The sequence below is a fragment of the Felis catus genome, chromosome A1 (genome assembly GCF_018350175.1).
Source record: "Felis catus isolate Fca126 chromosome A1, F.catus_Fca126_mat1.0, whole genome shotgun sequence".
Taxonomy (NCBI): domain Eukaryota; kingdom Metazoa; phylum Chordata; class Mammalia; order Carnivora; family Felidae; genus Felis; species Felis catus.
In genome coordinates this window covers 192,694,310-192,709,458 of record NC_058368.1, presented here as the reverse complement: position 1 = coordinate 192,709,458, position 15,149 = coordinate 192,694,310, and the positions used below count along the sequence as shown (strand labels likewise).

At 46.9% G+C, this 15,149-nt stretch overlaps 1 protein-coding gene across 2 annotated transcripts in view; it reads left to right on the top strand.

Moving 5' to 3' along the window:
- Positions 1-15,149, top strand: part of GALNT10 (polypeptide N-acetylgalactosaminyltransferase 10) — a 223,165-nt gene that overhangs the window by 177,011 nt on the left and 31,005 nt on the right. For both annotated transcript variants that reach the window (XM_023260250.2, XM_023260253.2), the window contains exons 5-7: positions 5,020-5,205; positions 9,049-9,232; positions 14,800-14,917. In XM_023260250.2, the coding sequence (XP_023116018.1) occupies positions 5,020-5,205; positions 9,049-9,232; positions 14,800-14,917 (488 nt within the window). The remainder of the gene's footprint in view (positions 1-5,019; positions 5,206-9,048; positions 9,233-14,799; positions 14,918-15,149) is intronic.

Here is a 15,149-nt window from a genome sequence, read left to right as displayed (position 1 = left end):
AACCCATGAGCTGTGAGATCATGACCTGAGCCGAAGTCAGTTGCTTAACTGACTGAGCCACCCACATGCTCCAACTTCCTGTTCTTTCTTTTGGGATGAATTCTTCCATCTTGTCATTTTGTCCAGAGAAGAAGAAGAAGAAACAAACCCTAGATCTAGGTGCTTTGATCTGCTTGTTAAAAGAAGCTTCCACAAATTAGTCTTTTTTCTACTTGTAGACTTGTGGTTTTGTTTTCTCAGCCCTCAGATTGATTTCTTGGGTGTTTAGAATGATTTGATATTTATCTAGCTGTATTTGAGGGATGAGGCAAACTTAGAGCCCCCCTACTCTTGCACCATCTTAACTCCTCTCCCTGGGGAATGTATAGCAAATGGCATCTCAGGCTTTTAATTTGAGTCACATCTTTTCATATGCTTGTTGGCTATTTGTATATCAGTTCTTTTGTGAAATGTATTTTTGTAAAAATGTTTCATAGCTTTTTGCCTAGTTTTACGTTGGTCATCTGTTTATTATTGACTTTGGTGGAATCCATTACATATTCTTGATACAAGTCCTTTGTCAGATTCATGTATTGTGAATATTTTCTCCCAGACTGTTGCCTGCCTTGTCATTTTCTTACTGATGTCTTTGATGTGTTGTGATGAGCAAAGTTTGAAGAGCAAGTTCTTAAGTCCAATTTATCAGTCTTCCCTTTTATGGGTTAGTGCTTTTTATGTCTTAAGAGATCTTTTCCTGCCCCAAGTTTACAACAATATTCTCCTATGTTTCTTCAAGAAACCTTATAACTTTAGCCTTTATATTTAAACCTGCTATCCATCTAAAATTATTTGTTGTGTATGGTAGGAGGTAGAGGTTGAGGTTCATCTTTTTTTCATGTGTTTATCCAGTTATGCTAGCTGTTTTATTTTTTCAAGTTTTTTATTTCCATTCCAGTATAGTTAACATACAGTGTTATGGTAATTTTAGGTGCACAACATAGCCATTCAGCAATTCTGTACATTACTCAGTGATCATCACCATACGTGTGCTCTTTATTTTAATGCTTATTTATTTATTTTGAGAGACAGAGCAGGACAGAGAGAGAGAGGGAGAGAGAGAATCCCAAGCAGCCTCTGTACTATCAGCATAAAGCCCAACAGGGGCTCAAACCCACTAACCATGAGATTGTGACCCAAGCTGAAATCAAGAGTTGGACGCTTAACAAACTAAGCCACCCAGGTGCCCCCAATGTTCTCTTGATCCCCATCACCTATTTCACCCATCTCCTCACCACCTCCCCTCTGGTAACCATCTGTTTGTTCTTTATAGTTAAATCTGTTTCTTGGTTTGTCTTTCTTTTTTCCCTTTGCTCATTTGTTTTGTTGCACATTTTAAAAATTCTTTTATATTCTCATTGAATTTGCCTTGGTGCCCTTGTCAAAAACCAGTCAGTCAATGAAATATATATAGGTATACCTCTGGCTCCTCTATTCTGTTCTATTGGTTATGTTTATTCCTTGCCAGTATTACATTGTTTTGATTATTCTGACTTTGTAATAAGTTTTGAAATCAGTGAGTCCTCCAACTTTATTCTTTTTTAAGATTGTTTTTGTTTTCACAGTTTAGGTTCTTTGAAAGTTGTCAATTTCAAAACCTGCTGTGATTTCATTGGGATTATGTTGAATCTATAGATGAATTTGAGGAGAATTGACTCTTTAACAATATGGAGTCTTCAAGTCTATATGTATGATTTATCTCTCCATTTATTTGGGTCTTTATCTATATGAAGCTATTATAAATGGTATTTTTATTGTACTTTCCAATTGTTCTTTGCCAGGATATAGAAATACATTTTTTTTTCCATTTAACAACCTTATTCAGGTATAATTTGCATAACACAAAAATCACCCATTTTAAATCTGCAGTTCAGTTCTTAGATCAGTTTATACAGTTTTAAAATGATCACTATAATACAGTTTTAGAATATTTCCATCACCCCAGAAAGTTCCCTTGTGCCTGTTTGTAATCAGTCCCCACTCCCAACCTAGCTCTAGACTATGCTGACTTCCTTTCTGTCCCTGTAATTTTGTCTTTCTAGAAATTTCATATAAATAGAACCATATAATATCTAGTCTTAGGTGTCTGACTTCTTTAATGCAGAATACTCTTTTTAAGGTTCATCCATATTGTCTTAATCGCTCTTTTCTTTTTTATTGTGGAATAATAAAATCCATTGTGTGGATATACTACGTTCTGTTCACTCATTCATCAATTGATGGATATTTCTATGGTTTTCAATATGGGGATATTTTGAATATTGCTGCTATGAACACTAGTACGCACATTTTGGGGTGGATGTGTGTTTTCATTTCTCTTGGGTGTACACCTAGGAATGGAATTACTGGGTAATATGGTAACTGTGCTTAACTGAGGAACTGCCAGACTGTTTTCCAAAGTGGCTGCACCATTTTACATTTCCACCAACAGTATATAGAGATTCTTATCCTCCACATCCTTGTCAACACTTATTATCTGAGTTGTGCATTATAGCCATCCTAGTGGATGTGAAGTAGTATCTCATTGTGGTGTTGATTTGCATTTCCCTGGTAACTAAGGATGTCGAACATCCTTTTATGTGTTTATTGGCCATTTGTATATCACCTTTGGAGAAGTGCCTATTCAGATCTTTTACCCATTTTTTTTTAATTGGGGTAAAATTCATATAACATAAAAATTAACCATGTTAAAGTATACAATTCACTGGCATTTAGTACATTCACAATGTTGTGCAACCATCACTTGGTTCCAAAATGTTTTATAACTCCAAAAGGAAACACCATACCCATTGAGTTGTCACTCCCCGTCTCTCTCTACCCCAGTCTCTGGTAATCACTAATTTGTTTGTTGGCTCTATAAATTTACCTATTCTGGAATTTCATATGAGTAGAATGATACAACATGTGACCTTTTGTGGCTGGCATCCCTTATTTGGTGTAATGTTTTGAGGTTCATCTGCATGGTACCATGTATCAGTACTTCATTCCTTTTTATGGTTGAGTGATATTCCATTGTATGAATATATTTCATAGTTGTTTATCCATTCATGAGGTGATGGAAGCTTGAATTATTTCCAATCTTTGGCTGTTGTGAGTAGTATTGCTGTAAATGTTCATGTGTAAGTAATCAAAAGATTTTTAGCTATCCTGGATCTGTTGATCTCTTCCATAAATTTTAGGATCAGCTTGTCAATTGTCAATTTTTGCAAAGATCAGCTGTGATTTTGATCTCACTGAATCTGTAGATCAACATAGGAGGTATTGCCATCTTAACAATATTAAGTCATCCAGTCCATGAACACAGACTGTCTTTCCATTTATTTTAGTCTTTAATATTTTTCAACAGTGTTTTTGCAGTTTCAAAGTATACAGATTTTACTTCTTTTGTTAAATTGCAAATTGTATGCTTACTATTTTAAATTGAATTTTCCAATTTTTTTTTATCTGCCAGTACTTAGAAATACAACTAATTTTTAAATCAACATTTAAACCGGTATCCTGAAATCTTGCTAGCTTCTTTGTAGATTTCTTAGGATTTTTCTATGTAAATAATCATGTCATCTACAGGTAAAGATACTGTTACCTTTTTCTTCCCAATCTTTATGCCTTTATTTCTTTATCTTGCCAGTTGCACTGGCTAGGAGTTCTAGTACAATGCTGAATGGAAGTGATGAGAGAGAATACAGCCTTTATCCTGATTGTCGGATAAAAGCATTCGCTATTTCATCATTAAGTGTGTTATAAACGTTAGGACTTTTTTTGTAGCCATACTAGATTTTTCATAAAGTGCTCTAACCCCGATTAAACTAAAGAGACACCAGTGTTAAGGCTGGGACTTTTTTAGTAAAAAGAGATAATTTTTGAGATTTGTTCAGAATGACTTTACCAGGCACAGGATAGAAACCCAACCCACATTAGCATAAGCAAGATGAGGAATTTGTTTCGTGTGTAGTAAGAACATTTAGGAGTCTATCTGCTTTAGGCACAGAGGGATCTGGGGAATCAAAATGCCATCAGAATAATTTCCATCTCTTGATTCTTTTTACATGTTTACTTCAATGTCAGCAGAACTGCCCCTCCCCCAACTCTTATCACCTCATTTGCCAAAGATGTCACCAGCAGCTCCAGATTTATGGCCAGCCAACTTAGCAACTCTAATGAAAAGAAAGGGCCTGGTTTTTCAGTAGTTCTGAAAAAAAAAACAAAAACAAAAACTCAGGATTCATTATTTGGATCAACTCGGGTCACATGGCCATTCCTGAACCAATCACTGTAGGCAAGGAAATGGAATGCCCTGATTGGTCAGGCCCATCCTACCTGCTCCTCCCCCTTGGATCCAGGGGTGGGTGAGCCCCACCAAAGTATAATGGATGGAAAATGGGAGGGGCAGTTTCACCAAGAAAAATCAGAGTGCCGATTCCAGAAAATGAGGGAAGAGGTATCAGCCAAGCATAAACCACCACTGCCCACACTCTCACGCAGATGATCTCTGTGTGTTCCAGGTCTGGCACTATCCCTGGACTTCTTTGAGCTTCAGAGTCCCCATTTACAGCATGCAGGTGGTGGTCCCTGTCCTCGTTGGCCATATCTGAAAGGTCCCATGAGGCATTATATGGGAAAGCTGTGTCTAAACTGTAAAGTACAGGGGTGCCTGGGTGGCTCAGTCGATTGAGCGTCCCACTTCGGCTCAGGTCATGATCTCACAGCTCATGGGTTCGAGCCTCACATCAGGCTCTGTGCTGACAGCTCAGAGCCTGGAGCCTGCTTCCGATTCAGTGTCTCCCTCTCTCTGTGCCCCTCCCCCGCTCATGCTCTGTCTCTCTCTCTCTCTCTGTCAAAAATAAATAGACGTTAAAAAAATTTTTTTAATAAAAAAATAAACTATAAAATATGGTGCACACGTAAGGGAGCAGTCACAAGAGTGATTACTAAGCAGCTGTTCTAACCCATCTGTCCATCTGTCTTCTTCTGTCTCTCTCACAGAACACTTGAAGAAGCCACTTGAAGACTATATGGCCCTCTTCCCCAGTGTGAGAATTCTTCGAACCAAGAAGCGGGAAGGGCTGATAAGGACCCGGATGCTGGGGGCCTCTGCAGCAACTGGGGATGTCATCACATTCTTAGACTCACACTGTGAAGCCAATGTCAACTGGCTCCCCCCCTTGCTCGGTAAGAGACCCTCCCAAGGCAAGGTGGGCCCCAGCCTTCTGCAGGGATCATCCACAAGGGTTCTCTTGACTGCTTGAGATGCTGCCATCCAATGCCAGGTGCCACGAGGGATTCAGGAATGCTCACAGAGACCTTAAAAATCCATTCGAGTCCTATCCCTTTGTTTTACAGAGAAGGAAGCTGAGAGGGGAAGTGACTTACCCAAAGTCCTACAGCACACTACAGTCTAGTTACATGATTGCCTCTCCCAGATTAGTTCAAGTTTTATTGGAAAGCAAGTCAAGGCTGTCTGCTGTAGGAGCCACATTGTGGAGGGACATTATCCTAGCAACTTAGAATAGTTAACGTTCAGTGCCCTCTACTGAGCCAGGGAAGTGATAAGCATTATCTCCAGTCCTCACAAAACCATGCCAGGTCAAAAGTGTCCCCATTTCATAGTAGAAGAAGCTGAGGTTTGGAGATACTGAGTGACTCAATATTGTTCCCTTGGGTCATAAGTGTCAAAGTTACCATCTCTCTGGCCCCAAATTTTGTCCATGGTCAGAAATCACACTGCCTCCCTAAATTCATTTCCTCTCTGGAGAGTTTCCAGCAGCTATCAGGAAAGGGCTGTGGACAGGGCAGCATGATCCAGAAGTCATCCATCATAGCCATGTGGACAGAAGGGAGACAAGAGGATTGGATGCTGGGCAGTGAGGTGAAGAAGCAGGTCTGAATTCTGCGGAGTTCAGATTTGTGGAAGGTGATGAGCTGGTGCTAACAGGTGGACATCAAAGAGGAAATGTCCTACTGAGACTGGGAATCAGGTGAGGGACAGGCCAGAGACAGATTGGAGAAGCGTTATCAATCCAGGGAGAAATTAAAACTCACAAATGAATGGGGATGCTCACCATAACAGAAAGCTCAGGAAGCAAAGGAAACTGTAGGTCAGGGCCAACTTGAGCCTGTGTCAGAATCACCTGGAAGACTCACTAACACAGAGTGCTGGACCCCACCCCAGAGTTTCTGATTGGAGAGGTCTGGGGTAGGGTCTGAGAAGCTGCATTTCTAACCAACTTCCAGGTGGTGCCAGCACTGCTGGTCTGAGGATCAGCACTGGTTAGACCATCAGGCAGAGGTGAGAACAGAAAGCAAAACCCACACGGTTGAATGGGCTAATCCAGCCAATTTGTTTTCTAACGCAGATCAGCATGGAACTTCAGTATTAGATGATATGCTGCTGATCCCAAGGGTCCAGGATCCCACTGGGTTAGGAAAAGGATATAACCCAGATTTTCTGGTAAACTCCGTATTTAATTAAACCAAGAGGTCTCTGCATCTGCCTCTCATTACTGAAAGAGAAAAAGAAAAAGAGAAAGAAAAAAGTCTCACCATAAATCACCTAATTTATAGTGCTGAAGGAACAATTCATTTGTTGGGTCATTCAGTGACTCGAAGTGGAGGGCCACAAAGCTGAGCTGGGAGTCTAAATAGCCCTTAACTCTGTTTCTATGGAAATATATGAGGGTAATTTTCATAATCTGCAGAATACATGGAGGAAACATTCTCCCTCTTTTTATTTTTTCTTTTTCCAATAGAAATGTGAACCAATGGTGTAGATGCAAAAGTCTGTCCCTGTTAATATGAGCAGTCGACAGAGCGCATCAGGGCTTTGTCTCAAAACTATTAACACCTCCATGCACAGCTCTCTCTGCCTTATGTGCAGATGAGGCATTCCTGAGCCAGAGAGAAGGATTCAGCCCCCCAAAGGAAAGCCACTGTTTATCCTCATTTCTGCCATCATCATCATCATCATCATCATCATCATCATCATCATCATCATGGCTCTGCTAGTCCCTTGGCTTTTTAGGCCACAGCCACTTTTGAATTTGACAGTTACATGGGAATGTAGACAGGCCAGGCCTTCTTATCCACGTAGAACAAATGAGAAAACTAAAGAGCAAAGAGAATGAGGAAGATGCTCAGCTTCTGAGCTTCTTTCGGCAATTCTGGTCACAGCAATGTCCGCGGAGCACTAATGGGATGTGTGAATGTGTGAGAGTCTGAGCTAAGCATCTTGGCCCCACCGTCCCCCTCGGTCTTCACAGGAACCCCATGAGACAGGTGCTGTCGTCCTCCATTTTGTCGGCAGGGAAGCGAGGTTTCAGAGGCATCAGATAACCTTTGTCAAGGTTATACTGCTTGTAGGTGACAAAGCCAGGGTTGGGACCTGGGCATTCTGTCCCCAAGTGAGCGCAGCACCCTGGAATGCTGCCTCTCTGATGCTAAGCCTTGACCCCTCACACCTCCCGCTCTCAGCCAGCCTGCAGCAGAGCCACAGCCCAGAGCCTCTCCAGAAGTGAAATCCCCTGCATGGGCGTGAATAATTGTAATTAGGAAGGGAGGCCCCTCTCCAGATCTTTCCCTGGAGAAGTTTCTCCGACTTCATTAGAACCCCTAGGGAGCCTGTTCACAAGGCAGACCCAAGCTCTGCCCCCACAGGTTCTGATTTGGTGCACCTGGAGCAGGAGCAGCCCTGGCAGTTTTTTAAACACACCATGGGTACATCGGGCACTGGTAGCCCAGAGGGCACACTGCCGAAAGCAGCACTTCTCAGACTTTTTAAACCAATGTGCCACAGTTAGAAATACATTGGACATCTCAATCCAGGACACAGATACACACCCATGCAATATAACAGAAACCTGTTTCCTGAAAAAGTACTTTTTCTTATCAGGTGGAATGCACCCTGACATTCAGTATTCTTTCCTGGTTCATTATACACATGCACATGCACACACACAAACACACACACACTCGATCAATTTAATGACCCATCTATGGATTGTTGTCTTGCAGTTTAGGAAAGGGCAAGAATGCTGCTTTCTCTCCTGGAAGAAAAAAGTACTTGATGAAGCCCAAGCCCCAGGCAGATGCCAGCCTACACGGGCCGTACCAGACTCCACATTCCCACCCTTGAACTTGACTGCTGGCCCAAGCAGCCAGGCACCCCAGCATAGCCCACTGGCCCCTTTATCACTGGCACCCCCAAGCTGCAGCCACGGCTTCTTGGCAGAAGGAACATCGAAGAACAGAACAAACCAAAGCTTAAAATTCTGGTTGGTAGGTTGGGCAGAGTGCGTTGTATAGAATCAGCTTCTCCCTGGCTTAACGGGGACCGTAAAAAGCCATCTGGCTAGGGACTGCCCTTGCCATCTTGAATCACCTAGCCTGTAGCATTCCTGCAGGGCAGAGGTTTGCCAGGCTTTGCTTGTACATCAGTCAGGAGGAGTTCGTGGGATAGTACCTGCCCTCCTCAGTAGTTCTGGCTGTTGGAAAAAGCGAGCTAAACTCTCTCGCAAGGAGGACCATTTGTTCACTGACCATAGCTGAGAAGTTTTGAGGAGCTGGCGTGCCTGGCTACTTCGGCCACGAGTCAAGCTTAGGACTCAGAATGCGGAGCCTGACAGGGCCAGAACAGGGGCCTCCCAGAAGGAAATTAATCTCTCTCTGCAATGGCGCTGACCATTACAGGCGACCGTGCTGGATACCTCAAACTGTCGTCATATCCCGTCCTCCTACCAGCCTGTGGTGCTGAACCTCTTCTCCCCATTTCACAGAGGAGAACACTGGGGCTCAGAGACATTGTTTATGTAGCTCGCAGGTAGCAGGACTGGGACGGGAGCCCTGGTCCATCTTTCTTAAAGCCTGCCCTCTCCCTTGCTCTTGGGATTCTCAAACTCAAGCATTCGGAGAAGTCACTCAGGGAACACCTTAAGAATGCGAGTAAGCTGCAGAGCAGGGTCGTGGACCTAGCTGCTGCCCTGTCCTGCCTCCGTAATGGGCATCTCTTGGCTTCTTCAGACCGCATCGCCCGGAACCGCAAGACCATTGTGTGCCCGATGATTGACGTGATCGACCACGATGACTTTCGGTACGAAACGCAGGCGGGCGATGCCATGCGGGGCGCCTTTGACTGGGAGATGTACTATAAGCGGATACCGATTCCTCCAGAACTTCAGAAAGCTGACCCAAGCGACCCATTTGAGTAAGTACAAGTGACCTGGGCTGGTCCCAGTGGCTGACCTAGTGACCCCTCGCCAACACACCCTACTCGGGACCACCACCTCCCCCTAAAAGTCCACTGCAGGGGAACCAGGGCAAACATCCCCAACCGGAAGCACAGCTCCTCCCAGGCTGTCTCAGAGCCTCAGCTCAGGGCCCTCCCAGCTGGCCACCTCTGTGCGGTGTTCCTGCCAGCTGGGGGTGAACAGAGTTGCTCTCTCCCTCAAGCCTAGCACCCCGTGGTCAGCAAGAACCAGCATCACCACCACCACCCCTTGCTGAACACTTTCTAAATGCCAGGCACAGTGCTGAGCATATCACATGCTGATCCTTTTTAATCCCCAACAACCATATGTAGTAAAAATTATTATCCATATTTTCCAAGTGAGGACACCAAGGCTCCAGGAGGTTAAGCACCTTTTCCAGGTCTCACAGCTATGAAGCAGTAAAGGCTGGGTGCACCTGCAGGTCTGTCTGCCCCTGGAGACAGCTGTCCCATCATTCAGCTAGGCCCTCTTGGAAGTGTTAGGAAATAGCAGCTTGTCCCACGGTAGAAGTTTAGGGGTCAATGTGTGGAGTGGACCTGTAACATCCTAGAATGTGAAACCTGGGGGGACCTACAGGTAATGGACTCCAGTTCCTTGCAAATGGGGAGACTGCGGCTCCAGGACAAGGGGGGCCTCACTTATACAGTGAGTCAGTGCCAGGCCAGAATTAGAGCCCCTGGCTCCCTTCCTAGAGATGTGGAAAGACCTTTGGGTACAAAGCCAAAGTCTAGTTTCCCAATTATGAATTACCCAAAATTTACTGGCTTATTAAGACAACACAGATTTATTCTCTTAAAGTTCTGGAGATCAGAAGTGTGAAAAGGAGTCTAACTGAGCTAAATGCATGGTGTAGGCAGGTTCTAGGGAAGAGTCGGTTTGCTTGCCCTTTCCAGCTTCTAGAGGCTGCCCACATTCTTTGGCTCGTAGCTCCTTTCTCCATCTTCAAAAAAATATTTTTAATGATTGTTTTTTTGAGAGAGAGAGAGAGAGAGAGAGAGAGACAGAGCTGAGCAGGAGAGGGGCAGAGAGAGGCAGACACAGAATCCAAAGCAGGCTCCAGGCTCTGAGCTGTCAGCACAGAACCCGACACAGGGCTCAAACTTAGGAACCGCAAGATCATGACCTGAGCCAAAGTGGGACGTTAAACCCACTGAGACACCCAGGTGTCCCACCTTCTCTGTCTCCAAAGCCAGTAACCTAACATATCCAAGTCTCCCCCTCCTTCCTTCCGCCATCACTCCCCCTCCTTCTCCCACTCCCCCTCCCCCAACTATCTCTCTGCAGCACCTGCTTTCATCATCACATCTCCTTCTCTAACTCTGACCCTCCTGCCTCCTTCTTTCACATATGAGGACCCCTGTGATTACATTGGGCCCGCCAGGACAATCTCCCCATCTCAGATCCTTCACTTAAATTCTATTTGCAACGTCCCTTTGCTGTGTAAGGTGACATATCCCCAGGTTCCAGGAATTAGGCATTGGCTTCTTTGGGAGGCCATTATCCACACCTGCCTAACCACAGTTTAGCCTCAGTGAACTCCAGCTTCCCTGCGCCTCACACTCCCCACCTGAGAAAGGGGTCTTTTGGCAGCTCGGCCATCGTCATGGGCACAGGGCACACCGCGGTTCCTGAGGAGAGCCTCTGATGCTGTGGGCCCAAGGGAGGGCTCAGAGGGGCGAAGAGGCCCCGCTTGTTCAGGGAAATAAAAGGTGGCTGGGCAAAGGGAGTCGCGTGAGCTGAGGGCAGAGGGCATGGGTGGAGCCCCGTGCCGCTTGAGCAGGTCAGACGTCCGTGTTCTTCCCCTGACCTCTGGTCTCCTGAACGTGGCCAACCACTACTGTCAGAACCCAAGACGACATCATGCAGTTAGCACCCTCCGCACGCCCGAGGCCCCAGTTGCCCCGAGTTCTTGGAGAGTAATACCAACAAAAGGAGTAGCCAACATCTGAGCTGAGCCGGCAGAGCAGTCCCAGCCGACATGACCGCGCACAACCCTCACAACAGAGCCCCAGGGTGTAATTGGAATCCTCCACCCTTGACTGGCACAGACCCTGTGGCTCAGGGAGGACATGAGACTTGCCCGAGGTGACACACAGCAGAGGCTGAGGTCGGAATGGGGTACTCCAGAGAACAGAATTTTCAGGGTAACCAGAACCCCCTGTGGTTTGAACCAGTACCATAAGCTTAGTCGTGGGCCCTATGTGGATGGGTCTCGGCACGTTCATCTTCCTCATTGCAGGATGAGGAGAGGGTAAGACCAGGTCATGTGGCTGCTTATTAGCAGAGGCCCCAGTAGTTCCCCCCCACCCCCCACCCCGTCCCTCCAGGGCCGCAGTCGTCTCACCTGGATATTGAAGGGGTTGGGCCTGCCCTGCAGCAGTGGCTGTCAACCCTGGCTGCACATTGGCATTACCTGGGGAGCTTGTAAAAACAAACAAAACCCACCAGGCCACCTGCCACCCAAGACCAGTCACACCAGAGTCTGGGATGGGATCAAGGCATCAATAGTCTTTAAAGCTCCCAGGCGACGCGAACTGTGTGGTCACAGTTGAGACCCACTGGTCTAGATGCTTCCCGAGGGACCCTCCATCCTTTGTATCTTCCGATTCTTTCCAAAAGTATCTTTTCTGTATTGTACTTGGACAAAACCTAGGAGAGAGGCCACTAGAAAAATCCTGGTCATTTCCTGCACACCGCTCCACGGTGCCCGCAAGTGAACAATCCGCAGGCCCAGGGCAACAGAATGATGTTTGAAGGACATGGGCTTGGGGGGCCAACCCCGGTTGGAACCACAGCTCATCCGCTTAGTAACCGCATGCTCTTGAGCAGAGTATGTCGCTCTTCTGAATTCCAGAGTTCTCCGTCTGAAAAGGGGCCTAATAGAGCTTTGTGAGAGCTGGAGATGATGTCGGTAAAGTGAGTGGTAGACACTAGACCTCAGAACCGTTGTTGTTGTTCTTGCTGAACATGGGCAGGAAATAGATGGGGCTGGAGGAGAGGCCTCCCTCTGGAGGCCAGCATCCAGCTTCCAAAATGCCTTAAGGCTGATCTTCTCCCTGCTCCACCTTGGCTCCTAGGTCCTTGCCCCGGGCTCCCGCCCAGGCTGGTTTCCGCATGCAGAGTCTTGGGTTTGATTTCCCACGAAGCCCTGGCTCAGAAATGCTCCCTGCCTCTCCAGGCAGTGTATGGCTCCAGCCAAAAAACCCAAATCCCACCATCTTCAGAAGACAAAGGAAAGTTGATACTAGACACCGTATGTTTCATAGTACTGGGTACTTTCAGAACTATAACAGCAATGTGAGCTAGGAAATGTAGCTACATGTTCATTGTGTAGATGTGGGGACAGGCTTTGAGATGTTAAATGAGCACCATCCAGTAGAAAATCAGGGGAGCCACAAAAATACTTTTAAATTTCCTGGTGGCCACATAAAAAAAGGTAAGAGAAGCAGGTAAGATTCATTTTTGCAATATACTCTGTTTAACCCAGTATATCTGAAATAGTCTCACTTTAATATGTAACCAACACTTGGAAATTATTTTTTTGAGATTTTATGTGTACGTAATCTCTACACCCAGCGTGGGGCTCAAACTCTCAACCCCGAGACCAAGAGCCGCAGGCCCCACAACTGAGCCAGCCAGGCATCCCTGAAATGGTTAATGAGACCTATTATTTTTTTCACAGTAAGTGTTGGAAATCAGTGTGTACCTTACACTTCCGGCACAACTCAATTCAGAGTAGTCCCATTCCGAGTATTCAGTAGCCGCATGTGGCCCGTGGTCGCTGCAGCGGGCGATACGGGGTTCAGTGGTTAAACACTTCATCTCACATCCCACCAAAGGTAAAGGAGAGTGGAATGACAGTTTCCCCATCCCTGTTCCCCTGTCCTTTTCACTCATCACCTGCCTCTCCATGGCTCCTCCCTGATAGGAGACAGAGTTTTGTGGCCCTGAGGGTGTGAGCTCTGGCATAGATTAGAGATTCGAATCCTGCTTAGTAGCTGTGAAGCCTGAAGCAAGTTACCTCCCGGTCTGTGCTCCGGTTTCTACACGTGTCAATGGGATAATAAGGATGAGGCCCACCTCAGGAGGTCAATTCAAGGAGCAGTCATTTTATTAAATCATCAGTTCAGTCAACCACCTGCCACATTCAAGCCCTCAGTGAATATTCAAGGGGATCTTCTTTTAAAGGAGTCCCTGCCATGCTGTCAAGGCTCATCTGCTACATGAAGCGTGGGAGGCATGTGGGTCGGCTAAGTTCTTCTTAAATCAGCCCAATTCCCATGAACCTGCAGTTCCCAAGGCCAGGAGGTGGCGTGGAGTTCGCTGCTGGAATGTTCCTTGGTTTGAGGGTCTGCAGTCTTCCAGTGGAGCCGGACAAGGACACGGTCACTCTGCAAGATTGTCACTTAGCAAGTACCAGCGGCCCCTCAGGTGCCAGCCCCGTGTGAGGCACCAGGGGGACCCAGGCAGGCTGCAGCATGCCACCCCTGCCCTTGGCCTGGCATGATGCCGTGCTGACTTGTTACCTGTGGCACTGCCCCGTTTATCATCTCTGTGCCCTTGCTCCTGTGGTTTTCCCCTCCAGGGTACCTTCCTCTCCCCTCATTGCCCACTTGTCCAAACAAAACCCACCTCAAATGCCACCACCCTGAGCACCCCTCCCTGACTCTTGCCCCAGCCTCTCTCTTCACTCCCAAAACCTGGTGGCAGACACTCGCTCTTTCCATGTTCCTTTAGTGCCGTCTGCACCTCCCAGAGGCCCTTGGTACCTCCCACCCATCTTCTGGGTCCTTCTGTCCTGAGAGGCAGCTTCCCGGCCACACTAGCATCCCCCAAAGTCCCAGGCCAGCTCTGATTTACCTGCACATTCTTCCAGCATCTACGGCTCAGCTGGCGCTCAGTGGGTAATGAGACAGTGAATGTGCAGAGTTCGTCTTAGCCCAGTTTACCTGAAAGAGCAGAAGCTGTGTCTTCCTCTGCAAACTCTCAGCAGAACTCCTGTCCAGTGCTGGGCAGCCTGAGGGCGACTCATCCAAGGAGGCTGTTTGAAAACACGCATTCCTAGACTCCACTGCCCAGGGATAGCTTCCTAGGTCTGGGGTAGGGCCCAGACAGCTGCGTGTTTTGTCATCTAAGAGATTCTACTGCGCAGACAGGCCCAGAGGGACCCGATTCAGACCATTAACCCGTGGGAGCACTGGAGAGGCATAGACCATGCCGCTGCAAGGCGCACGTTACTGTGATTTCCTCTCACAAGTGACCGTGGAAAGGAGCTCTGGGTCCGTTTGGTTAAAATGCAGTATTTAAGAAGGGAAGTCATGGCCGAGAAAGAAGACAGCCTGGGCCCTCCCTTGGAGGGGCGTTGGGTTCCCTGCTAGACACATAGGCTGTGCCCTTGGGGCAGTGTGCAGTACCTTCCCCAGGGGAATAGCAGTGTCAGCTTGCACTTGGAGCCTGCCGCCGGGACGTTTTGTCCTCACACCACACTCTTCTTCCCTGACAGGTCTCCCGTGATGGCCGGTGGACTGTTCGCTGTGGATCGGAAATGGTTCTGGGAGTTGGGTGGGTACGACCCAGGCCTGGAGATCTGGGGAGGGGAGCAGTATGAAATCTCATTCAAGGTGAGCCGGCTCTTCGGAAGCCCCCTTCTTTGCCACACCCCCTTGGCTTTCTGAGCCTGGAAAGACTCTGGATGCTCAGGGTTCAGCAGCCCCTGCTCCTCAGGTGACAAGTCAGAGGCCATGGGCCACTCCTTCTTGCATGTGTATAGTGGAGGTGGGGTGTCTCCTTAGGCTGCTAAGCTCTGACTGCCATTTACCTTAACATCGTCCCCTTCTTAGGATGACAGTGTTG